At 40.0% G+C, this 27,404-nt stretch overlaps 1 protein-coding gene across 1 annotated transcript; it reads right to left on the bottom strand.

The window, feature by feature from the left end:
• On the bottom strand, nucleotides 1–27,404 carry NRP1 (neuropilin 1; the record flags this gene model as incomplete). The annotated part of the gene is made up of 9 exons (XM_010191174.1): nucleotides 1–1,704; nucleotides 2,959–3,018; nucleotides 4,754–4,847; nucleotides 5,349–5,620; nucleotides 9,008–9,145; nucleotides 16,190–16,249; nucleotides 19,305–19,388; nucleotides 22,378–22,522; nucleotides 27,073–27,404. Coding segments are annotated over 9 exons (1,475 nt in total), but the record flags the coding sequence as incomplete, so codon positions are not given.

Below are 27,404 nucleotides of genomic sequence, written 5' to 3'. Positions count from 1 at the left end.
CATGAAAATACACGTTTACTGAGAGAACAGAACTCTGAGTTCAGGTAGGGGCAGGAGGAGGAAAGTTTCTCATTTTAAAGGCAATCTTTTCAGCAAGGGAATAATTTTCCCAAGTGTAATTAACAGGCAAGCTGTTCAGGATAAAAGATGTGTTTCATGACTTCAGGAAAAAAGATACTGTCACTTTATGCTGTTAAGAAGAAATCCAAAGTTCGACTTTGGAGGGTAAAGTTAAGAATTTTCCCTTATTTTTTAACACAAACTCTAATAAAATCCTTTGCCATTACCAGCAAGTTAAAGCTGCAGTTTTCTTTCCTTGGCAATGGCAAATGCTTATGCAATCTATTCAGAGGGAGAAAGAGAGAGAGGAGAAGAGAAAGGGAGAGAGATTTTACATTTGAAAATACATTCTATATGAAAGAACAATAAAAGGGGATATTGCAGCTTTGTACAAAAGGGTCAAGATATATGAAGTTGAAATACAGAAAGCAGAACAATCGAGCCAGGTTGTCAAATCTGATAGCCCTTGCCTTCCTGAGGCTACTTTCTTACACTAAAATATACTTTTCTTTTAGTTAGTGAGCCATCAGAATATGATTAAAGACAAGGGCATAACTGCGGAGAAGCAGAGCTGTGGTTAATGTTAATGCAATGAGAAGCAGTACAAACAAAAAGGCACTTGAGAGGACATACACTAGCCAGTGCCAAGGACTTTTTTGTTTCATTTTTAGGCAGTACACTCGGTTACCAGTTGTGTCTGATGATGGCACACTTTTATGGAGTTCACAAGCACAAAATTTAGTACAACACTGAAAAACATCAATAAAATTTGACTGTATTGCTTCGTAAACAGAGCTGACACACTATATTGGTACTGATGCAGCAGTACTTTCAAAAACATCCTAACCCTTCTTTGCCTATGCACAACACGAGCAATTATACACAAATACAGGTGCAGGAGTCCACTAAATTGCTGTTACTCCAATATTTTCTGGGCACTGAGCTACAGACAGCATGTCCATCCAAAGGACCCCACTGAATACATTTTGTGACAGCATCTTGGATTTTGCACAGTAAAACCAAAATTATCCATTAACGGAAAACAAAAGAGAGGGAGAGAAAGAAAGACAAAATGAACTATAAGTCAATCATACTTGGTCTCAACACCAGCATTTGATTATTTCAAATAAAACCAACAGAAAAAGCAGACTGTACATGATTCAGATTGTTAACACAGATTGTTGTCCATGTTTATCGGTTACACACTCATTGAAGCTCCTGAGAAAAGCTTGGCTCAGTGTCATCAATGCACTTTTCAGCCTGTACAGTAAAAGAAGATCAACAGTTCCCCAGCACGACCGAGCTATGTCCTTCCATCCCGACTCGCTGAAACTTCTCCAGTTGCTTTATACCTTCATGCTTCCGAGTATGAATTCTGTGTGTTTAGTTTATCTTTTTTCAGTTTTACACCATCAACCAGTTCAAAATTGTAATTCTCCAGTGCAGACAAGTTCCTCTCTGACATCCCATTGTGCCAACAGGCACAGTACAGGACAACTCCACAGATGGCTCCTAAAAGCACCCCAAGTGCGCTCATGGCTATGATGGTGATAAGGATTGGATCTAGGGTCTTCAGGACGTTGCCTGGTTTCCTGGAGATGTTATCGTCGTAGTCCTCTCCTGTACGGTATGGAGGCGTAAACCCTGAAATGGAGTAAAGAATTGCAAAATTTTCAGAACTGATTCTAGTTAGAACTTTGTTTGACGAGTTGGGAATTTGGAGAGAGGACATCAAGCTTTTCACATACACTATTGCATAATTTGAACACCTAGCTTCTAGGAGGCAGTCATAAATAGCTGAAAACTATAATGAGACACAAATAGTTGTTGATTATTTTCTTACTGTTCTCCAATCCCTGAATCTGCTGCATGTCAGTAGAGGTCTGATTCTACCTTGGATTGAGTGGGAGTCTTGGGAATGAATAACCAGACCTTTTGATTATATTTTGCCAGCCTGCAATATTTAACTCAAAAATGTTAATTAAATCTTCTTCAGCTGAGTGAGAATGTTTATAGACTTAGACATTGGTTGGGAATCTCCAGTCATTTTGTGTCCATCTCCACTTCCCTGACTTCAGGATTGGACCTTGAAATGGAAACAGGGACAGAACTGACACCGAAGAGTACTGTGCCCCTTCTGTAAAATATTCACTAGGTACCATAATGTTTACCCTCAGCCCTTTCAGTTTATGAAAGAGATCCAATAGGCTTGCAAACCCTGCTAACTGTTGCAGGAAAAGCCAAAAAGTGTTTTTTGACAAACCACGCTTTCACTGAAATCAATGATAGCAATCCTGTTGACTGTAACAGAAAAAAATAAAGCTCATTGCCTGAAAAATGTAAGTATATTTTATTATTGGGACAATATGACAATTATGGTCCATTTAATGATCCACTTACAGCTATCATCATTGAAAATGATAATGCTTTGGTACACTGGTCACAAAATGACATTTTCAGCCAGGTCTGAGAAACAATTACCCTGAAGAGTTTTAAGCCTAATTTCCTAGAGACTGCGTGAGTCATAAATTGTAAGATATAATGATAGCTGTTTCTTCAGCTGTGGACAAACTTTCTAGATAACAAATTATTAAGGAGTTATAGTGTGCATGCATATATAGATATATTCAATGTAACAATTTATGTGTATAAAGTTTGAAAGGTTTGAGACAAGTATAAATAATACAAAGTCCATAAAATTATATGACACAGAAGAACAAAACTATTAAATTTTCAAATAAATGTAACCATTCTTGGCATCTGCTCTATATAAATCAAAAAACCATAATACAATACGCAGTTAGAGATCTAATCTATAAATAAATAATTATAATACACAAATTCACATGAAAATACACTTTAAAATTCATTCCCTTTTAACAATAACATGATTTTTACCTGTTTGATTACTTTCTGGGTCTTCTTCTTCATCTATTTCATTCTCCACATCAGTTGATTCTAATGAAGCAAAGAGAATTGACATTGATTATTAGGATTACAAACACTGATTGACTATCAAGCTGGCGATAATGGTATAGCAGATTTTCCTGTGTCAGAGCATCATTATGTCAGCTTGACAGAACTGTTCATTATGATGGTCTCTGAAAATTAATGGAGAAAAAAAAGAAAGATTTAAAGACTCCTCTCCGCCCAGTCTTGGCACAGTTTTAGTTATCAGCAGGGGTTTTCCACGTCTGGGAAAGAGAAATCAGTGTGATGAATTAGCATCTCATTCATTGTATTTACAATTTTGGACCCCAATTCCATAACACTTCATCAGCGTAGGCATAGTTAATCACAAAAATAGTGTCACTAACTGCAGTGAGACCACTTGTGTTTGGGCTTCAGACTAAGCTTTTGGCTTTAGCTCCCACAGGCCAAAATCTTAGCTCAGCATTTGATTCAAACAACCAAAACACATGGAGGCAGGAAAGAAGTTACTTTTCTCTCTCATTTGGAGTCAGGCAAATACCATCACTGTGGTCCCAGCACCCTTCTTGGCACTGAGGACACTGCAGGACACTGTAGGAGCAGGGCATCCTACCTCTTCTTCCTGGTAACTGCCACTCTGGTGGCATACAATGAACTCCAGGAGACGGACTGTGTGACAGACAGCACAGTTTTCTCATCCTGCAGTGAAATTACCATGTAGCTGTAGTCTGTCATGTTACCCTCAAAAGGCAATTAGCTACAAAAGGTGAGGAGCACTCTCTATTACTGCTCTCAGTTGTGTTGGAACTTGTGTGGCATCAGTTTATATCTCTAATGCTGAGGGTTCTCAGTTCTATTCCTTCTCCTGCATAAAAGTTATGGCTTCATCTTCATCATGAAGGACAGTGTTCAGTTGCTTGTGTTTATCTGGTGGTGCTGCTGCCAAATTACGTGCAGTATGCAGTGCACATGTGATCAGCAGGGACTGGGATAACTCAAGAATGGCCAGAAATAAAAGGGTTCAAATAGCACCTCAGGAATAGCCCGGCTCAGATATAGAAAAGAACATGTTCTAACAGTACTTCATGTCACCCGTGTCTGGGAGCTGGTGACTACAGCAAACAAGTGACAGCAATTACGGAACAGCGGGGGTAGAGCAGGGGCCATTTCACCCTCTCTGTGTATCCTGTATGGGTTTGATACAGTCCTTTAAAACCTAGGGTAGAATTAAACTAGGCTTGGTGGTAAGTGATCTAAAAAGGGTAAGGAAATAGACTAGATTTTGAGCATTAGTTAAAACAGGGAATAGCATTAGGAAAAACAGAGAAATTTAAAGAGGACAGGACAGGGCTTTGAGCAACCAGGTCTGGTGGGAGGTGACCCTGCCCATGGCAGGGGGTTTGGACTGGATGATCTTTAAGGTCCCTTCCAACCTAAACCATTCTATCATTCTATGATTCTATGAATATTAAATATAGGGACATATGTGTGGATGTCAACATGCTGTAACCCACGTCAGTTGGATCCCGGTTCTGGCCCAAAAGAGACTGCAGTTGCTGCTGTACTGAGGTGATACCAATGGTATACCAATGGTATTGACTATGAATAAAGCTATGGGCCAGATTAGGGTATTTTTCATGCAAAACTTCCTATAGAGTCCATAGCTATCTATGCCTTTCTCATAGGAAAAAAAACAGCTATCAAAAGAAAATAAATAATGTTTTGAATTACATTTCTATATAATCTTGCTATTCATACTTACTTCGGCAATCCTCTTGTGCTACGTGATTGTCAATTTTAATATCATCCACAGCAATTCCTCCAGTTCCTTTTCCGATTTCTCCTTCAATAACCACCTGGCAAAATAAGATAATGTGCACATTGTTTTCCTGTTAACACACAATTGCAGATTCAGGATGTCTTAATTAGTTGTTAACACACATCTTCACTTGTCATGATGCCACATCTACACGTACTTTGATTGAGGCCTGTCAATCTCCAGTGCATGCCTTTATGAACTTATATATACAAATGTGAATTTATAGAATGTCTTAACTTCATTAAAGACTTTTGCACCAGCAGCAAAAGTGTGGCAAGGATGCAGTTCTGTGACATGAGAAATGATTTCTAAATTATTTCTTAGGCCTTTGATAACAAATTGCTTGTATCACTCTCATCTGAGATACCATAAAATATGGCACTATTATTACTGTCACAGCAACAGCACCTCATCTGTAGGTATAATACTGTCTACATAAATCCTTCAGTGACATTTTCTGCTGCAGGGTACGAAACATGACCAGCGAAGTCTTACTGGCCTCGACTCTGTTAGTTCTGTGGGGACTGGTCAAGCTCACCTGGTAGTGTTTCACAGACTTGTGAAGAAGAACACGTCCTTCCTTCCAGAAGTTTGCCTGGTGCCCGCTCAGGGTCCACAGCACCTGATCGTATTCGTCCGGCTTTTGGTACCGCAGTTTGATCTTCAGGGTACCGACGTGTGCGCCGGACATGTGGTACCAGAAAGTCATGCAGTGGGCAGAGTTCTGCGAGTAAATGACGGGGCTCAGCAGTCGGGCGACTTTCCCTTTCTGACTTTCGTCAGCTTGAGAGTAAATGAAATTGCCATCTCCTACTGTGACAGAAGGACTGCATTAGGGATAGCCACCAGCTTTCATGTTCTTTTTTACTTAAGAAGCCCCCACCTCCCCCAGTCATTTCCTTTCTTTCCATGCTGATGTGTCAGTCCTCACAACAAAGAGAGTCAGATGGTTTGGGAGCTCTAGGAAAGCTGATGTGCTCTAAGGAGACTTTACTTTTTCTGACAGACTCCTCTGCTGTTCTTTGGGATGCTTTGTGCTGAGAGTGTACCATAACAAGATGTTAATTCACTACATGGCACACAGAAGGCATTTTATTTTGCCCAGGGAAGAAGGTAAAAGCATGTTTGGTGTGATGGCATATGCTCCATTAGTGCATGTACACCTCCTAAAGAGAGCCAGCCCTAGTTCATCAGGCCAGGCAGAAATCTTACAGGGCCTGCTCTACAGTAATTGTGCAAATAGCTATTTTAAATCTCTGTTTAAAGTAACCTGTGCTGGAGAAGGTAAGATTAGAATGGGAAAAACACTGAAGGATAAACTAGCGTAGCACAGCCATGGTCAGAGGTCAGGAACTGAGATCTAAATAGTGCTCCTAAATAAAGTCTGAGCCTTGTCACAAACAGTGCCAGGTTTAGTCCCTTGATTTTGTCCATAGTATATTGGGCTCTATATATTTGTGAGCCTCTTCCTGAAACAGTAAGATTATGGCTGGTATTTTCTGAAGAGCATAACAGATTTATACACATTGAAATCTGAATACCTAATACCCTTAACTTGGAAAATTACTTGCTTAATCACACTGGGAGAGAAGCACGTGGGAGTGTGATTAGTTTGGTAACAGAAAATTGCTAAGTAAGACACTGACTACAGAGAAATGCTTCTGATTTACACCAGCCAGGCATCCATTCCAGTCAGCTTTTGAACAGCTTTTTTTTCCAGAGAATTATGGTGGAAAAATATGAAATTCACCCTGGTGTGTGTAAGAACAGATTGCCTGTGTAATGCAATCACACAAAAGGATGGAGACAGGATTTACTGGCATTGGTATAAAGTTATTTTGAAAGTAAGAAGGAGAAAAATTAATAATAAGAAATACTATTTCTCAAATACTGAAATAAGTTCATATATCTCTGTTTATGCCAATGCTTAAACAAAGGAATAGTAAAAAGAGGCAAAATAAGATATTTTGGAAGGATGATGGTTCATCAGCACTGATCTTTGCTTATACATGATATTCTTGAATTTCACTTGAAATAATGTATAATTCAGACTTGCTGGATTGTAATGGTGTAGTCCTGTACCAATGAAGAATGGAAGTTGAGCGTTGCCACTCTGGGAAGTATAAGAAGGACAGGGCAGTAAAAGATAAACCAGGAACAAAGATAAATGGGTTAAACACAGAGGCTAGATGGAAAGAGGGGGCCTAATAAAAGAGAAAGGGAAATATTTCCTATAACAGGAAACAAGGATTTTTTTCTTTTATTTAGATTTTTCTGTGGGCATTCAGATGTATGCTGATCAATATGCATGTGGAAGTATCTGATCTGTGAAAGAATTTTATAAGGGAAGATGATATTAAATTGCAAAAAAAAAGTTAGGCTTTTTTTCTTTCCTTTTTTTCTCTATCTTACTGCAGTAACATCTTGTCCATCTTCACCAGTAGCGCTTGTGCCTATATGTTCTTTCCAACTTTGTTTTTTGTGCCGAGGGCAGCACAACATGTGCAAATCTCATCAAAGAATGGTGATAGGGAAATCCAAACGGAGGAAAAAAGAAAACTAATCACAGTATTAGGATGACTGTCTCAGTTGGAAGACCTAACTCTGGCCAGATTTAATCATAACATGTATAATTTGAAGTGACATACAGCATATCCTGCTGTCTTAAAGCAATTGCTGTTGCAGATCACTTCTCTGGAGTTTCTTCAGCTTTATACAAGTGCAACCGAGAGCAAGATCTGCCTGGGAATTGCTCATTGTAGGTGGCCTTGCTGTGCAGTGGTGACACTGAGGGACTTGTCTGGGATGGCTATGCCATTCAGTTTGGTTGTGGTCTGCATTCACACCCACCCCACTCATTCTGTAGCTGCTAGCAGGTGAAGAGCAAACCTGGCAGGTGAAGGTGCCCTTTGACTTGAAGAAAAATTTTGGAAAGTATTGAAAGTTAGTTCAGTAGGGAGGAAAAGGGTCTGCCTTTAAGATTTACTGAATATGCAGCTGATGGAACAAATAAGACTTCTGCACTAGCAGGGCCCAGTGGAAAAAACAAAATCTCATTTGAAAAATAGAATTTCTTCATCGCTTGATTGAAGACAGGTTCAGTCTCTCTATAATCCTTGGTGGCAAAGTGCAGATAGCTCTCATTTCCAGAATATTATTGCAGTGCTGGGTCAGGAACTCTGTCTTCATTGTCTTAATTAGAGCTTTACTTATGCATGTCTTTTAGATTTTGTCAGTCTCTGGCTAACATAGCTTTTAACCTCCTTTCAGCGTCAGATCCTACTGAGCCATTTCACTTTACATCAATTTTTCCACCATTACAGCCTTCACTTCAGCTAACTGCATTTAGTTAATTTGATGTCATTTATTTGTACAATGCCATTTATAGTCAAAGTATTATAAGTTTTTTTTTCCCTGAAACTACCGTACTTGTCTTAAGATTCAATTGAAAGTGTCTCAGAATGTAAAAAGTCCAATTTTGTCTAATTTCCTTGTCATTCTCATTAGGCAAAGGGGTAGCAGAAGTGCGAAGGGGGATTCATCTCAACACATTTGATTAATCTGCACGTATGCAAGAGAGAGCACTAAAGCAAGAGGCTGTGCAGGTCACGCAGTGCTCTCCCTTCGCCAATAGCCAGTAGCATATTTATTGCCTGATTATGCAGAGCCAGGATTTAGAGACTACAAAACCAACCAATCCATTTCCCAGGGTGATATTTCTGGAAAAACTGTGTGTGAGCAAAGGGATGGCTATAATCTTCAACTCCTGCTGGAGAGAAGGAGGGCATGGAAATACATCCACCTGGGAAGTTTCACTTACAACACTTTTCTGTGGTGGGTAGTCTCAGTAGCTACAAACAGGAACAATGTGAGGTTGGTTTATGACTGTATCACCTAGTAAGTGGTATTTGCAGAGTATCATTCAGATGTTTTTTCTACTTTAGATTGTTGTTACCCAAAGGCAAGTTAGGCGGAGGGAATATCTTCAATTCCTGACAATAAATGATCTTTATTCCCCAAGAGAAAGGACAATTATGACCAATTGTGACTACATATAAACAAGTTAGGTTGCCTAGAGAATAATCTTTGAGACTTTGCATAATTTAGGTATAATTTATTCTCCTCTCCTTCTGTAAGGCATGTTGGTATTAAATAGAACAACCAGGTAAAATGGCTAAATCATGAACTCATGACTACCTGTGTGGTCTTGAATCGGTCCAGTTTTGCTGGTCAAGATCGCCCACTTTAAATCCACCTGGTTGTCATGCTCCCAGTGGCACAAAGTCTTTTGGGATCCCCAACCAAAGGCACAGTTGAAGTTGTATAGTGGCAGCTCTGCAAGATAAGAGAGAAAAGGAGGGACTAAATGTGATTATTAATTGCATAATTCAGATTTTGTACTTCAAAACTAAATGCATGAATTTGACAATTATCAGAGCCATTCCTACTTGAAACTCTGAGAAGCTACAGTGAGAGCAGCCCTGCTGGGAAACAGATGAAGAATGACTATTTCTAGTAAATCATGTGGTTGTGTCTTGTCTGATTAAGACCCATATTTTGGGATTTTTTTTGTGGTTAGATTAATTCTTCTGATTTGCCCACATTAGCTGGTAAGTGTACTGTAACATATATGACTCAAAAAGAAAAATCTGCCTTATTTATCAGATATATTTGCTGGTTGATAATATCTATTTGTACCATAACTGTGCAAAATTTTGCAATAACTCACAATAAGATTTGGACAAAAATAAGAAAGGGCAGAAACACTAAGGAATGTTCTTGGCAGGAAAGGATCTCTGGTGAAATGTACAGTAAGTGGCTTCAGTAAGGAACTTTTTTCAGCATCTTCCAGACAGTTAAGCAGGTCCACAAGATGGCAGCATTGAAATGGACAAATTGAGATGGAAAAGGGACAAATGTGGCTGATTGCCAAATGAACTCAAAATAAGCTTCAAAACAAGCTCCATGTAAAACAAGGGAAGTCTGGTATTATGATCATGATGAGATAATATCTCGTTTTCAGCTTCTCTTCAATTCTGCCCAAAGGTTTAATACATAGTAGCTTATTTTCTTCAATAGAAGTTGGAATTTGAATGGATAGATTATGCAAAGATAGCATACAAATTCCTTGCATTTCTTATTCTCAGAAGCAGTTTGAAATCTTTTGGGCTTTTGGTTCCTACCACATTGGTATGAACTTTTACCCCACCTTGAGCAAGGACAACTCCCAGTAGAGCAATACCCTTCCCACAGCAATGTGACCAAATTCTGAAGTCTTTTCTCAGGCATGACTCACACCTTATTAAAGGAATAATTTAGGTTTACTCTAATGAGATGCTTTGTGCAAGTATGAACTAAGAACAAAGAACTCTGTGCTCCCATCAGTATCAGCTCTGGGGGAAGAATTGTGGTTTTTTGCTTTCTTGCCCATTATTAAAAAACAAACAAACAAAAACAATGAAAAAAACAAGCCAGGAAAGATAACGCGGAACATACCCTAGAATGTGTTTTGTTTATTGTGGGAAAATATGGAGAAATACAGGAAGTGTGTTGGGACCTGTGGCTGATCAGACCTTTGAGGTGGAGCTCTTCCAATCTGAAGAGGCGAAGACCTCCTTCATGTAATGAGCTGCCATGGAAGACTGGAAAGGCTTTTGAACTCACAACCCAGATTTTAATGTAAAGTAAACTAGACTAATCATTTTATCAACACAGTGAAAGCCTCAGGTGAGTAGGCTGAGATAAAATGGATATAAAAAGGGTTCATATATCATTCCCTCCTTGCCTGCTGTGTCCTCTCCCCTCTGGCCCCTGGAAAACTTCTGTCTGTCAGCAGAGACGTCTGGGTGTATGGCAGCTCCTGCCCCTCTCCTGAGTCTGTCAGTACCCTGGCTGTGCCGCAGCATCTCTCTGCACTGAGCCCCATTCTTCGCTCCTGCCTTTCATCTGCTCCATCCCGCCTGCCTCTCCCCTTCCTCCCACTGGCCTCCAGAGGGGTCTCCTCCTCATTGTCACGAATACAGCATCCTAGCTGGGAACAAATAAACAGATAATGTCTGGCACAGGAATTTAATGTGGAGAAAATATGTTTCCTGGAGGATGCCAGCCCTTTCTTGGAAAGAAGCAGATCATGGTGAACAATCTCTCTTTGGGCTCAAAATGTTGAAGAAGCAGAACTCAGCCTGTGTGCTTGTGGGTGCAGAAAGGCAATCCATTATATTTCTTTCTTCAATATATGTGGTTTTTTTTCCTAGACAATGGGGCCATGATCAAAGACATCTTGCCCAAAAGGGGACATCTGAAAATCAAGGGGAGTTTTTAAAGAAAAAGAGTGACATTGAAATGAATTAACGGGCTTTAAGTTTGAAAAATAGCCTTTCATTGTCAAGTAGGCCTAGGAAGAGCTATATTACATGGCTTTGACATCAGAGCCATGAAACAGAACTTAGAAAAAGTCTTAGAAAACGTAAAACAAAATTAATCTTATTAATCCCGAAGGATTATTTCATGCAAAGCTTGTGATAGCCTGCGTGGTATTCAAACCAAAAGAAAGGAGAACAGTGGTAGATAGATCACATCAATCTGAAGATATCACAGAGCAGAAATGAGCACATAGCACAAAGAAATTGAAAGGACTGGTATTGTTCAACTCTGAATAAAAATAAATAGCAGAAGACACAGGAGAAGTATGAAAATGGGTGAAGAATCCAGAGAAGGAAGATTACAATAGTTTGCTTTCTCCATTTCATAGCCTGAGAACTAAGAGATATCCAGTGAAGTTCAATGCAGATCAAAGGAGAAAAAAATTCTCATATGATATGAGTGATTCTTGCTTCCCTTCAATGCTGCTAAGGCGGAATGCAATTCAAAGAGAACTGGACACTGAAATGGATAAGGAAAATATCCAGAATTTAATTGTTAATCCTAAAGTGCAGGGACTGACAAAAGCCTTTTGCTTCATGGTCTGAAGCCAGCTCTGAACATTAGGATTAGAAGGAGAGTTTCAAAGCAGAGCTAAATTTCACAGCACCATCTAATAAAGAATTTCTTACACTTTCATTTGAAATATATAGTCCAGGAAATTGGCAAAGAGCCAAAGTCTGATTTGCTTTGGCCATGCCTGTGTTCCTTGGCCTTGGTCTAATGGACAGCATGGTGTAGCATAGAAATGAACTTCTTTTCCATGCAGAAGTTAATGAGAATTCTCTGAAGTTGAGCAGTATTTGACCAGTAACCTGCTCTCAGTTAGCTATTTCTTGTTAGGTTTCTGTTGTTTTCTTAGAAGTGTTTGTGTTAATATATTCCTTAGAAAATCACAGCAATGGCATTGAAGGTCAAAGGCAAGGTGTTTCAGAGTGCTTTTATTTTATGGGCTCCTTAAACATGCCATCTCTTATTGTCTATTCTTATGCCTCTTCCAATGCTTCTCCTGGGGACCCATAAAAAGAAAAAATAGATCTGCTAGCCAATTAATAACAGGCACTTGTAGCATCAGGATAGGCTTGCTAGTCATATGGACAATGGATCTGCCCCAGCAAAAGGCAGGACAGATCAACGCTTCTATTAAAGGTCCCAGGGGCTGATACAGTAGCTGACAGTAAGCTACAGGCAATCTGACCACTTCTTTGTCCTTGAACTATAGCTTGGCAGCTCTGGTGGAAGAAAGAAAAGCAGGGATGAGGAGCATTTGGTGGGCTCCCTTTGCAGCACTGGTCCATTCCCCTGCTAGGATAATTCTCCTGCCAAAAGGTGATTGATCTCTGGGTTTGTGTGTATTGAGATGATGAAGAAAACCAGCTATTATGTAACCAAATAGCGGCAGTTCAGATGAGAATCTGAGAGGGAGGTGTGACGAAATCCCATATGCCTTTTTCAAAATGTAGGGTACGTGATACTGAATTAAAACAGATTTATCCTCTCAAAGAATAACCAACAGCTGTACTTCTTGACCACATCTTGCTCACAGCTGGAACCATTACTGCACACAAACAAGAAAGTAATTTTAAAATCTAGTTGAGTGATTTTCTTGCAAGGCCATTAATCTTTTGTGGCTCGCAGACTTAAAGATGCTATGAAAATTCTCGATAGGATGCTCTTGCCAAAAGGTAAGTCAACATTAAAATGGGAAATTACAAACATAATTTGGACCACTTCAAAGTAGTATATTGGGTCTGATTATTATTTACATTCCACCTTTTTATACCACTTAAGTTGGCAGCACAGAATTACCTTAAATGATAGTAAATGATAATTTAACTACTTTAATATCCCTCTGTTGATGCAAAGTTGTCCCACCGTAAATGAGAATCAGACCTATTCTACCTTTAAATGATTTTTTAGCATAGATTTTAACCTCAGGATTTCTTAGTTATGGTTTTCTGAAGTAGCTATTACATGTGTCAAAAACAAGATATTTCTTGACTACTCTGCTTTACAAAGCCTTGAGCTTGCACGCTGAGAGCACATAATGTAAATGAACAGCTTGCTCTGTATGTAAATAGCTAAGAGTCAAGCGTTTAAAATAGTCCTTTGGCACTGATAAAGGTGTGTTCAAAAAGACCAGATGTTGGTGAGTCTTAGGACTGAGGCCTGAAAGGTATTTGCCTTCACAGACAGATTTGTTAAAGGTATCTTTTTAAGTCTGAGGAGAAAAGTAGAACCTTAAAAAAATCCAAACCTTGAAACATTTTTAGCAGTTTGAAATCAACATTCTTTTTTATTTTTTACAATTCAGTCCCCTTGAAATGAACTGTAAAAGTCTTCTTGATGGAAAGCTTGTTTATACATGGAGGCTTTCCAGCTATTTGCTCTTAACTGTTTCCATAGTGTGTGAAAGCTGGTTGGAATACGATAATCTCAGGCTTTGACACACACAAGCATGTTAGTCTGGGATAACAAGATTAGAGGTGTTTGCAGGCTTGAATGCAGGCAGGAGGACACCAATACATGGCGTTAGCACCTATTGCAGAAGTACCTGTGCCACAGCAGGTGCTGCTACTGAGAGGGCTGGTAAATCCCTGTCCTGAATCACTGTGGCACAGCTGCTGTGGCCAGCACTGGCATGGTGTAGCTCGTCAGGTTCACCTGCTGGAGCCTGCATCCAACTGAGCTGGAATAGTTCTTTGGCTTGGAGTTCACCATTTACCTCAAGGTGCATTAGCTTCTTAAGGTAAACCAGCCCTTAGAGGGAATTAAGGCTGAAGCTGAAGGCTCAGTCCTTGGTGTGTTAAATTCATACCTTGTTCAGCTTGGGAATAGCTGAAAGACTTGGAGTGCACTGATCTCCTGATCTTCAGCCAGCTGAGGACCAGGGGGCCCCTGGAGCAGCTCTGTAACTTCAAGGCCAGTTTAGACTATGGTATTTGCGGCTGTCATAGCAGACTCCTGCTCCCTGCTGTGTGGCCTCTTGCTCTATGTGCTTCATTGTGTCAGCTACGTCCAGCCATGCCCTTCAGCAGAAGGAAATGCATACCCACCTTCATGCCACAAGGGACCTCCCCATGTTGAGGGGAAATTTCTGTCTGCCCCTTTCTGGGAGTTTTCTGGCTGGTTTTCAGTGAGGGATTATGAAGCAGCTGGAAACTTTTATGTCCTAAACTGGAGATTCTGGAAACCTTATTCTTATTTATTAGCATCTGGCTGATCTCTATCTGTGATCTTTGTAATGTGCTGCCATGTGGGAGCCTTGAGTTGGGGATGTGAACTTCTCCTTTATTCCCTGAAAGGAAATGGTTCCTACCAGCACAATGCAGGGAAGTAGCATTGGCATGCTCTGAAGGCAACCTCAGAAACTCCTTTAGCAGAGAAAACACTTGGCTTATTACAGAGTAAGCGAATGTGGTGCAGGAGGGAAGTAAGGAGAGAAAATGAAGATATCTTAATCTCTGGCAGAAACAGTCAGTCTATTACTGGAGAGTCCCACCCAAGCCAAAGGGATTAAGCACAACCTGCAAATGCAACTGGTGCTGGGAAGAAGGGAGGAAAACTGTGTTGCACAGAGGCACTTTATGAATTTGCAATTCATTTAAATGCAAGAAGATAGTTAAAGATTTAAAAAGCCTTCATTTCAGCAAAATGGAAGGCTAAAAGAACATTTCAGACATAAGAATTAAAATATTTTACCCTAAAACCACTTCCTTTGCATCCCCCACCCCTTTCTCAACTGTAGGATCACCAGCAGCCCTCCAACCCTTCAGCAACAGTGGGAAAGAGCAGCGTAGAGAGGTGTCCTGTGAAGGCAGGCCAGCCTGCTGTCGTGTTTCTCATTGCACTGGTCCTCCACAATCTCCCTCTGCTAATAAAGCAAGGCAGAGCTAGAAATAGTGTATGCTGACTAAGCCAACTCAATGACCCTGGAGACAAATTTTGAGGGGAGTAAAAGCATTTGCCTTTGCAATATCAGAACGCAGAGGCTGAGAGTGGAAACAATGTCTGAGGTAAGTTATCTCTAGCTCTTAATCAGGTCCACACCATCAGTGTTCTTAGGAGACTTTTGCATTATTAGTCCCTTTTTCTGGCTTGAAGCAAAAGAGGATTGTGGCACATGGTTGAGGAAACAATGATAAACACTTACCCACCCTGTTAATAAATCACTTGCAAGACTGTGCCTGACTGTACTTTAATGGAGGAAATGGGAGTAACTGAAAACTGACCTCTTTACCACTCCACAATTAATGCAAACCATTTTAAACTAGTGCTCATAGCTTTTGGGGTTTGGGTTTTCTGCCCAGATCTATCCTCTCCCCTACTGCCAGTAAATTGTACAGGATATTAAAAAAATTGTATGAAAGCTGTGGAAGCAGCAAACTAAGGATTTTAAAAGGTGCTAGTTACTGCATTGATTAAGTATAAAGGACCTGCTGCCAGTGACAACTTGTGTTTTCCTTTTCAAGTTCATGGTAGCAATTTATGTAACCCCATTTTGAGAAAACTTGCTAGAAAACAATATTGTAAAACTGCCAGCTCCCTGGTGGAGAAAACTGGCAAAATTTACTTGTCTTGGTTTTGTAAAACCATGGATATAAATAGTGAGTGGGCCTGTGTGGCTCTGTTTTTGTTTTCCCAGAGTTTGCAAACACACTTTGTGTCACTGACATGCCACATTTAAACAGAGTGTACTGTGTGATTAAGTTAGTTTAATTTTGTCAGCATTTGGCATTTGCTGATGCAGAAGGAAATCTTGTTCTCTGCTGTGTCTACATGTGGAAGAAAGGAATAAAATATTTACTGTACAGAGCTGAGAGACCAGATGCCTCTTTACTTCAGAGACTTTTAGGGAATGGGAAGTCAGGAAGTACTGCAATTCATTATTTTGTCTCTGGCATGAAATTTGGGTATGGAATTTATTATGTTTTCAATAAGAAAAATCTTTTTTTTTACCTGGTTGTAATGTATTGTCTATTACTGTTGGCTTTTCTGTGTTCAGCACTGTAGTACCACCTGGAAAAGAAATTATGCATATCATGATACATGGGACACAACAAAGGACACAGCAGTCATTTGGGGAACTGAACCTTGATAGGTCATATCCTATATATAAATCTGAAGTATTTCCATCTTTACTAGACATGCAGGTAACTGAGTATGTGAGCTTAAGCATGAAAATATTACATTAGAGGTCTGGTTTCCTTTATCAACAAAGAAAACAAGAACTCAGTATTAAATAAAGCTGTGTATCTTTGGAGTCCTTGCAAACACCAACTAATCAATCCTTAGCAAGTCCCTGTGGCCATTCTCATTTTATATACAGTGATTTTTCTCTAAATCCCATGGGAAGTCAGTGACCATTCTCTGTAGCATCTGCTAACAGTCACCACTTTGTGCATTCAGCCGTGGCATGTTGTTTCTCATGTCAGGGACATGAGGTCCTCCAGCCTCTGCCATGCTGGGTCCTCCCTGTGTGTTGTTTCGTAGCTGCGTTGTGAGGCCAGTTCACAAGAGGGATGCATGGGAGCTGCCCGACTTTAGGCCATATTCTAAGGCAGGTTTCACATCTGTCTCAAAGGGCAGGAGGAATTAAGGACTTCCCCTTTGTCGTCTTCTTCAAGGAGAGGAACAAGAGGTGAGTGGGGTCATGGCCCTCTCCTAAGCTCACTAATTGATATTTTTAAAATACTTGACTTTTTAAAGCAAGCCTCATATTGATAAAGGAAACAAAAAGTAAATTAGCACAATTATAAATGCACAGTGGGGTGCTGATTACCAGTCAATGGCTTTTCTTTTCTTCAGCAAGCAAGTGCTTAAAGCACTATGGAAAGGATGACTATGATGACTTCCAATGAGAATGAATGCCCAAGCTATATCAGCTTTATGTTTGTGAGAATGATCTGATGGGAAATGCTATAAGCCACACAAATAGAGTAGCTCTGTATGGGGTCCAAATAGAGAAACAGAGCAGGAAGGAATCTGGCCTACAGCACAATTACAGTTAATTGCAAGGGAGGCTTCATTGTGGTACACACATATGTGCGAGTGCTATCACTTTGTTGTACCCATGAGAATGCGGTGCCACACTCACATCAGGAGTGGATAAAAGAGGGTAAGGCACTGATGACATCCCCTCTGCACTGCTCTGCTACCCTTAATGGGACACGAGATTTAGATACTTTCCTTCTATATATTTTAGAGGAAGAACATAATGTTTACAATGAAATTATGGGTAAAATAACTTCTGTGCATTTTAGTGTTGTACGTAACACTATACATAGAACGCAGTGTTTCTGTAGTGTCCAGAACAACTAGGCATGCACTGCTCAGGATTTCTAGATGGTATAGTAATAAGTGATACTAAATTGTCTGTACTTCTGTAGAAGGCCAGTGTAGTAATTTTCAATTTTAGTACTGGAAGAGATTCAGTTCCCCAGAAGAGCTGGTGCTCAGGAAGGCTGGTGGCTGCTTCCTTGTCTTAAAGATTATAAACTGCTCCCTAAGCACAACCTACAAAAACTGCCAGAGGGAATTTCTTCTGCTGAATAAGCTTTCCCTATGGGACATGTGGGATGCAGTCCTGAGCTCCCTGAAGTGCAGAGATTGTGAGTGATCAGGGAAGGTGCTTGCATAGATCTATCTCCTTCCTCTCACAGTCTCCATCCATGTGAAGTATGTCCCTACCTACTGGGCTTTGCAAGCCAGCCCTCAGTGTAGGGCTTTGCAAGCCAGCCCTCAGTGTAGGGCTTTGCAGGAAGCACCAGAGCATCCTGACCTGGCTTTCTACTTTCAGAGAAATAAGTAAATTACACTATTTAGTAACACTGAAAGCTTTCTGAGCTCCCTTAACACAATACAGACTATTTCATCAAACTCCTTGAATGCTCATTTTCAAAAAGAACAAGATTCATCTGGAACACTGATTTGAAAAGCAGTAACGGTGATTGTGCAATGTCTTTTCTACTCAAGAACTGTTTTTCAGTTTATGATTAGGAAACATGCATTTACAGGACACATTGGCAAAGCTCAGAAAGGGTTTGGTGCTGAAACTGCACTTTTATTTGTATCTGCTGTCGGATGTTCTACTTGGCTGCTTCCAAAAAGCCAATCTCTTACCTAATGTCTCCCAGTGTCCTCCTGGACAGCTATTGCCAGATTTTAATGCCATTTTATATCATGGATGTAAGAAGCAATAAACATTTATTAGATAAGCACACTAGGGAGCAGTGATGAAATAACTTGTGTCACTGTGTCCGAAAATAAGCTCAATTACTGTAGATGTATAGATCTGCTACAGGAAGATCTCATCAAACAGGCCCAGGGCTTTGTGGAGCAAGTGACCTCCAAGAGGAGATAAAAAATGCAGTGGTGCAGTGTAAGCTTTCTCAGAAGGAGAGTGGTTCTGTGCAAAAAGTGGGAGAATATGAAAACTAGCAAGCTTCCTCTGTTCCAGATGCAAACTATCTTATGTCTCTTCCTCCTGTTTTTCTGCTAGTGATGGCAGCTTGGAAGAACATCAGTCCCTCTGTGGCTGTAATGCAGTGTTGGTGGGAAAGCTCATGGAAATATTTCTGTTGGTATATGGGTGAATACGCTTTGATTTGCTTTTTTTTCTGTCTAGGAAAGGTTTTGGGCTATACTAAATTTTAGGTATCAGGCATATATGTATCTTGAACTTAAACAATAATTCATTTTGAGTTCTTCAGTCTCAGACAATAAACCTCAAAAGGTTTGCCCAGCTTTTTCTGTAATAAGAGAAAGTTTGATTAGGACATTTGATTAGACACAATTCCTCCTCAAAAAAATTGCCCACTCTTCCAGCTAGTCACTATTATTTGCTTCAAAAATTACATAGCTGAGAAAACAATCAAAAGTATTGTCATATGTAAAAGGCAGATGCCTATGTTTTGACAGCACTGACAATACGAACTGCATACCAATGTCCATTTATGTTGAGTGATTAAATCAGTGCAAATGCTTAGCTGGTAACTGGTGATGGATATGAGCTACAACAGAAGCAGCAATGGAATGAGGATGGTTTCTGCACCTGTCAGTTGGTAGTCATCACCTGTGCCACTGTGACAGTTCGCTTGGTCATCATCACACTCATCCACGGGTTTGCCTTCAGAAATGGTAGGAACAGCAGTAGGAGCTGAAACAAAATCCAGTCATTCAGTTAAAACATGTGCTGGAGAATCAGCATGCAACTGGCAGTAACATTTTGATGAGCACCATATGCTGTCTTCATGTGTTGTATCTGAGGGATGAAACAACTCTACTTTGCAGGTTAGTTAGTATTTTTTTGCAATGGGATGTACCTGTTCTGCCTCCTTGTGCCAAGGTACTTGACTGTATCTGAGCTCAAGGGCTGGGCAGAGTTGGGCAGCAGAGACCCAGACTGTCTGTCCACTGGCTTATGTTTGTTGTCCCTACCAATGAAGAGTGAAAGCCTGACAAAGCAGAATGGAAGTCTTGGTGGGGAGGTGGGGTAGAAACATCATTTTATTGCAGGCCAAAGTGCCTGTGAGTTGACCTGTACAAAGAGCAGGAGAGGAGCATGCTCAAGGTGGTAATTCTCCAGCATCCGCCATATTGCTGAAGAAACCTCTCTGCAGAGCACATGTAAGAGAGGAAACGTCTGAGCAGAGTCCTGGTAACAGAAGCAGGAAGGCAGTGTGATGTAGAATCATTTTGTGCTCAATAAGGAGATCTGGAAGGAGTTTCTTTTGTTTTTGTTGAAGTTATAAATAAGACATCAGTGATGTCAGTCATCCCTCCTGGCCACCTGCCTGCTTCTCATTGGTGATTACTTTCCGGTAGCTGCTGCCTAACCTGTAAAAGTCTGATCTTTGTTATTACAGTTAAAAGTTTGAGATTTGTGCAAGGTGCCAGAAAATATGTCTATTGCCCAGTATCTGCAAAATATACCACACCTGGAAAATTAGAATACAGATTCTTGGTGTTATGTTTAGGTTTATGTTTTATGCTGCAAGTATAGCTCCCTGGCTTAAGATAATCACTCTGGGAGTGTGATCCAGGCTTTTGTCTGTTCTCATCCACTGTTATTTTCTTTAATAATGTTTTACTCTCATTACAGGCTATGTAATAATGCACCCCTTTCTCAGGTTCTTGTTTGCCCTTCTACTGCACCCAGAGCCCACTGGCCACATAAGCTCTTATGCACTCAGTTCTTGGCCTGAAACTGCCAGGAGTAGTAGTAGTAGAAAATGTAGTTTCTGCAGTAGCTATACTCTGGGTTAAAACACGGCTCTTGAGGACCCTGACCTATGCTTTACAGGTACAATCTAGCCCCAGTTAAAGAAACAGCTCTGTACCTATTATGAATTATGCAGAACGTCTCTTCCCCACATCGCTTTAAAAACCCCTCTGGGAGCTCCCTCTAGCTTTCTACATCAAGTTAAGTTTCTTATCTTGATCTTCATGCCCCTGTATAGCCTCAAGCTTGCCTACATTTCTGCCATCATTTCATATAAGTCCCCCTGGGATGCTTCAAGCACACGAAACTTCCCTTTGCTCATTACTGCTGGAGACCTGATTTCTACTCCTGTTTGTGCCTACCTCCAAGCCTTTTTTCTCATTTCAGTTCCTTTCCTGCTCAGTAAATCTCGAGTGACTTCTCTTCATTCAGCTCCCACCTTAAGATACAGTTATACAACAAAGTGTTCTTATTAAGGTTCTCCCATAGGTAAATGGGAATTGACCACACCTACAGGTGGGTCACCCTTCAAAAGTACACGATAGAGGGAAAACATCTGCAAGTAGATGTGTCGCAGGGAAAAATTATACCTGTTGCTAAAGTCTGCCTAAAAGCAAAGGCGTTTTCTTGGTTAGTCTCCTCTTTGGCTCCTCCATCTTACTGAACAATGTGTTCTTGTAAGGTGGTCCACGCACTAACTTCTTGATGTCTAGGTGACTACAGGAGTCTTGTGGCTAAAGGACTTCACCCACAGGTTGTGAGTTTACATGAGGCAGGTGCTGGATTTTCTTTTTTCTGAGCAAGTAGCACAATAGTCTGCAGGAACTAAGTATTCCCACAGGAAATAAGGATTTCCTGCAGGAACTAAGAAGTATTTCCAACCTCCCCACTTTCCGGGCCAAGTAAAAAGTACACTTATTCAACCTGGCCTTCACTAAAAAAAACAACCAACAACACAGAACTCATCAGTTCTCACAGCAAATGCCTCCCACTCTTCCGCCCTGAGGAAGAAATGGTGAGAAAGAAATGGAGGCAGAGCAGTCAGTTCCATTCATCTTGGGAGCCTGTTCAGCTGCTTCTGTACAAGGTATCATATGAAACCCTGAATAACATGGTTTGTTATTCTGTGTATTTTTAAGCTGTGTGGTTTATAAACCACTATACTGTCATCCACCAGATAAAACTGCAAAATTCACGTAGTGTTATCTGTAGTTATCTTATAAAGTTAAGCAATTATTGTTTATATAACAAGAATCAAAGCTTGACTTCATGTCACATTCCTAGGATAAATATCTAAACTTTGCTTTTCCTGGTCTTTTGTCTCCTACATACTCTTGCAAAATTAAAGCTTGGTAAGGAACGAAGAGGCTCCCTTTACCCCCCACAAGGAGCAGCATAGGTACTGTCCAGCCAAGTAATCGTTGCCTACCGTAGTGTCTGGTGTGACTGTCATGTTGTTTGAGGGAACAAGGGACATAATTGCTACATTTAGTGCAAAGCGCTCTCTACTTTCTCAGAAAACATCTCTTCCAGGTTTGTATCATGATAACTTAAAATTTAAGTTCCTGTCTTTATTCTCATCTGATAGCTTTATGCTTCTTGAAAGTATAATCATAAGGCTGCTTAAGGGAACAGAAAACCATGTGGAGAATATCACTGTGATTCAACAAAGGAATGGGAGAAAGAATAATATTTGTGCCTTGGGCATATTTAAATGTCTGTGGAGAAGGAACTGATTAGGCCAAGAAACAGCACTAATGGCAGTCATGGAAGCAAGAGTCTGACATGCTGCCTGTACGGACAGTCATGGAAGCAAGAGTCTGACATGCTGCCTGTACAGACATAGCACTGTTCAGCTGTAGTCCAAGTGGAGAATGTATTTATGAAAATAATAAAGTGCATTCATCTCTAGCAGAGCAATTACCTTCGAGTTCACAGCCCAGCAGCTCCATTCGCAGCCCCAGCCCTCCGTGTGTGGCTCTCTCAGGGTAGACGCGGATGAATCTCGTCACTATAGGTTCAAAAGTCCGCAGTTCAGGTGTGTCATAGTTGGTATTGCCTTCAAAAGTCTGCAAAGCATGACAAATGCTAATTGTTAAAAAAAAAGCTACTTTCAACAATCACCTTTTTTCCTTCATTCTCTAGTCTTTGAATTAGGTGAGCAGTAGGCTCGAATCTAACTGTTTCATAAGTGTCAGGCATTGCCGTCCTAAATGAGAATGGAAAATACATAGTTAAAGCTTCTCAGAAAAGTAATGCATTTCATTTTTCATACACTCAGTAGCAGCCAATCCATCAGGGTCATAACAAGAGCTGAGTGCTTAATGAGACATGTTTTTAAATGACACTCTGATCTGGGGTTTAACTGGGTGACATTTTCAGCACTTCTCAGGAAAAAAAGAAGGCTGAGGTGAAGATCCTGTCACCTTTTAAGTGGTTACAATAATAATCCAACTATTCAAGAGAAAATTTCAATCTGATTTCCCCCAGTGACAGAGTTTCACAAGTTGTAGTTATTTCAAAAGGCATAAATTAAACTCCAGGAACAGTAGCTGCGAGAGTTCTTCCAGTGAGCTTGCTATTGAATAAGAATAAAAAGAAAGAAAGAAAGAAAGAAGAAAGCTGGTTCCTGACAAAACTGCAATATAATCTAATGGGCAAGGCAGGTCAGCAAATGTACATTTCAGACAAAAATCTCCTGAGTTGCGCTCTGGGTTCTTCAGCCATAATGCAGCTTTCAATGGCATTTGTTTGATACTTTCAGCTTCTCTTGTCAGTGATTTTTTGCATATAGAACAAGTTATGAATTGTATGTGTAGCAACACCTTGGATGCCTCCATGAAGATGATTGCTTTTTAGAATGAATTAACTGTACAAAGAAGCAGCCCTTGCCATGAAGAGTTTATGACCTGAGATAGACAAAAAGAGTTATTTTTACCCTATTTTATGGTAAAAAATGACCTAGGAATATCATATACTGAATACTCTAAAATACAAAATATGAAAATGTATATAACAGTGAGGTAAAAGTATTTTCAGCTTTTCAATGAATTAGTTAAATGTCAAAACACTGGAAAAAATGTTATTTGAACTTAAGTTCAAATTTGCCATTAGAGGCGCTATTTATAAGATACTTCCTACTCATAGCTGTAAAGCCTAAAGCCTTCTTCAGGAAGAAATCACCAGATGTCCTTAATTTTGGATCAGAACAAAACCCAATCTGCAATGAACTCCTTCTATTGATTTGGGAGCAGATAAAACAGAGGCCACGGGAAAAGCTGCCTGCACTTCCCAAAGCACAAAACCAGCATAGGATACACTGATTGCTGCTTGTATTTTCAGTGCAGTCCTAAAAGCCTTGCTTGTTTTTACTGTACACCTCTGTATTAGGAACCAATGGTCCACAGCCCCTTCTGGCTGTTGTACAGAGTAACAGTCACAAAAAACAATGATGATGGGAGACTATGATCAACTAAATTAAAAAAGAGAATTTCATCATTAATGCTTCTGCTCCTATTTCCTTGGGGAGATTGTACCTCTGAGGTGATTCAAGGGGCACTGGTTGACCTAGTGTTCTGCTAGTGCTTGGAAGATGGTTCTCAAGGATTCATATGTAGATGGCCTGTCAGATCCAATTAACATGCAATTACATATTATTATATTTGAATAGCAATATAGTGCAAATGATCAGAAAAACTACCTTCCATATGAGAAAGAATGAATGCCACTTTATGTGTAAAATTAGACAGACACATGTATCTGAGGAATCTTTGCTTCCTTTTTAATAGTAGTCTTAATAGCAACATATAATAATGAAAACTGTGTTATAAAAGACATCAGTATTGGAGTACTGACACATAGACATTAGAATTCAATAGGCATCTAAAATTATATTGAATCATAATTATATTGAATCATTGTCCTTTGTAGTGCAGAGCTGCCTGTGATTCAATTTTGACTGTTCATTTAAAACACATACTGATAGTCTTTGTGGGGGAGGAGAGAGGAGTATACAGTAAAATTACACTTTATGAGTGTCTTTTATACAGGCTATGTCACAAATTGCTTTACTTCATTACAAAGATAAGTTATAGTAAATAATAACTAAACAAAAGAGAAGCGAAACTGGTGAGAGGAAAAAAAAGTATCATCCTAATATCTTCTAAAGTGAAGATAAACATGGCATAAAAATTTAAAAAGGTTGTTCCAAATGGCAGGATATTCAGAAGTTTCTTGTACCAGGAATGATGAGAGGAGGTTTAAAAAACCCCAAAAATGTGGAAGAAAGAAAGAAGTATGAAAGAGAAAGATAACTTTATGGACCAAGCTTGAGTAACTCTATGGCCAAGAAATACAAATTGGATCTTGAAATGAAAATGGGGGTCTGTGTGGTCATTTGAGGATTTGTGATATTCACTCCTTTGAGTGGTTGAGCTAGGCTAAAGGGGGAAACATTCTGCACATTCAAGAACAGCAGAAATTGGGTCAGTCAAAGAGGGAGGAGTTATGATAGTTCTAGTGAAAGGAGCTGCAGCCATGGATGATAAGATCATATTTAGATACAAGGTGATGTTTCATCCTTTGAACATATTTTGTTGTTATGTTCAGCTTCTCACTGCTCTTTCTTTTCCTAAAATGCAGTTGTTTGTTTATTGAAAGTCAAGACTTTAACGAAGTGAAACGATGTGTTTCATTTCATATAACAGGACTGTTTCTAATCCACATTCCTGCTGTGACTCATTATAGCATGCTGTCCCATCCAGCTCCACTTACATTTAAAAATACTACATTTCAGTATTAACATTTTAAATCCCTCAGACTCCCAAATCATGGGATTTATCTGATTCTCTTAAAAGAAAACTTGTGCTTTGGAAGAAAGTTTATTAAATGTCTTGAATTTTTGGGAAGGATTGTAATTATGCCACAAGAGATTTGAATTCCAGCCGTCTCCATTCCATTAATCTTGAAAGTTAATTTCTGGTAGTGATGAAAGCTGAGGATGGGATCAGTGCATTAGTTAGCACACTAGTTTTCTTGTCAAACCGCTAACTTCTGACAATGATGGCAAGTGTTTGTATTAGAAAACAGAAAGCCATGCAGCAGACGGCGCACTGCTTTGAAAGCATATGGCATTATTTTTTTCCCTCATTGAGCCACAGTGTAGAAGTACATGTCAAAACAACATCTATTTTAGAAAGAAAATGGTTAGATCCCATTGTTGATTTACACTGTCTTCACACTTTATGATGAAGTCAAAACTCATGGTAACAAGAGAAAGAAGCTGACTGCAAAGGCTGAATTCATTTAGTTTTAATCCCCAAAACAAATGATGAAAAGTGATGAGAAGTGAGAAAATGCAGACATACTCAGTGAGATTAAAACAGGAGAGAATGAAGTCCAATATTTACCAAATGTGCCTAGAAGAACTACATCCATGGGCCCACTCAGCTTTTCCTTTAAGGAAACACAGGTTTGTCCAATGGAGGAGTCTATGTAGCCAAACAGCTTTTACATCTAATTTTCAGACTAATGCAGATGAGATATGGAGCAACTCCCAGGATTCCCATCTGCCAAGCACCCCACAGATTTGCCTTTCGAGGACACATTTTGTTGTATGATTCCCTATTCATTCTAGTACTGCAGCACCAGTTTGTGAACAGAACTGAATGCCCATTGGTTTCCTTAAGTAACAGAGTAGGAGGACTAAAAAATGGTTGTGTCTTTTGAGGCAAAAATGCACTTTGTGAGCAGCAATAGCAAAATGGGATGAAAGACTTAATGAATGGCATTTAGCGTAAATAAGCTAAACGCTCAGTGCAATTTATGTCCTCAAAAGCCTACATTCAAAGACAAACCAAAATAGGTACATTCCCAGAAGCTTTTCTGGGCCACACTCATTTTCTATTCCTTGGCACCTAACTCAGCAATTCATTTGGCACTTCTCTGTCTTGCAGTTTCTGCTTGAACCTATGAACCTGCCCTTTATTCCCAAGCATGCTCCAAGATGCTTCACTTGTGAAGGTATAATAGTACTTTTCACTTGGGATAGAATAACACGTCAGAAACTCCGTTGCTTTCTCTCAGAGGGACTTGGATCAGACTATTACAGAGAGCCTGCAAAGTTCTCAAAGCAGTCTACAGGCAGTTCAGAAACCCAACAGGTACCCCATTGAGTTACTAACACCATTCTCATTCTACAGCTTGGACAAAAAAGAAGCAAGGGAAAAGTAATTCAGTGTCTTAATGATGTTCATTCAGTGTCAATGGAAATACTACAGAGGGACCTCTACTTTTTTTTGGCAGTGTTGCATATCACCATTGCATGGGATTTTGGAGTAACCTAGGGGCCACAGAAGCACACCACCCTTGTCAGAAGTCAAGCCTGAACTCGCTGTTGAATAAACAAAACCTTTGCCACAGAGGTGAATATTCAGGCCAGGTCCTGTCCTCAGGCATGGTACCATTCCCACAGCATCCCTTCAGGGTTGCTCCCCTAGGGGTCCTGCTTGGCTTCATCCCCACTGTGTGCCTTTTCTAAGGTCAGAGACAGATGTGTAAAAAATTAATGCAAGCTTTTTTTAAGGCAATTGTTTTTTTAGTGCAGCTTTTTCCTCCTTACCTTTATCTTTTTCTTGCTGGAATCCATGATCATTTTCCAATCTGATCCGTTGTTGCTGTAGCCAATTTTGAATTTTTTCATAAATACTTTGTTTTCTCGGTGCTTGCCTCCCTGGACAATTATGCCTCTCACTTTTTTTTCTTCACCAAGGTCAATTTGAAGCCATTCATTTGTATATGGATGAGTAGTTGGAGGCAGCGCCCAACCTGAACGGCTTGTTATGAGGCGAGCATTTTCCGGGATCCAGTTTCGATCAACTTGAGTAGATGCAGTAATCTGAGAGTCAGGAATGAGCCCAGATACCATACCCAGCATCCCAGAGCAAGGATAAT

Source organism: Mesitornis unicolor, unplaced genomic scaffold, assembly GCF_000695765.1.
Source record: "Mesitornis unicolor isolate BGI_N332 unplaced genomic scaffold, ASM69576v1 scaffold49658, whole genome shotgun sequence".
Lineage (NCBI taxonomy): Eukaryota > Metazoa > Chordata > Aves > Mesitornithiformes > Mesitornithidae > Mesitornis > Mesitornis unicolor.
The sequence above is the reverse complement of the archived record's forward strand: the minus strand, read 5'-3'. Positions and strand labels throughout refer to the sequence as shown.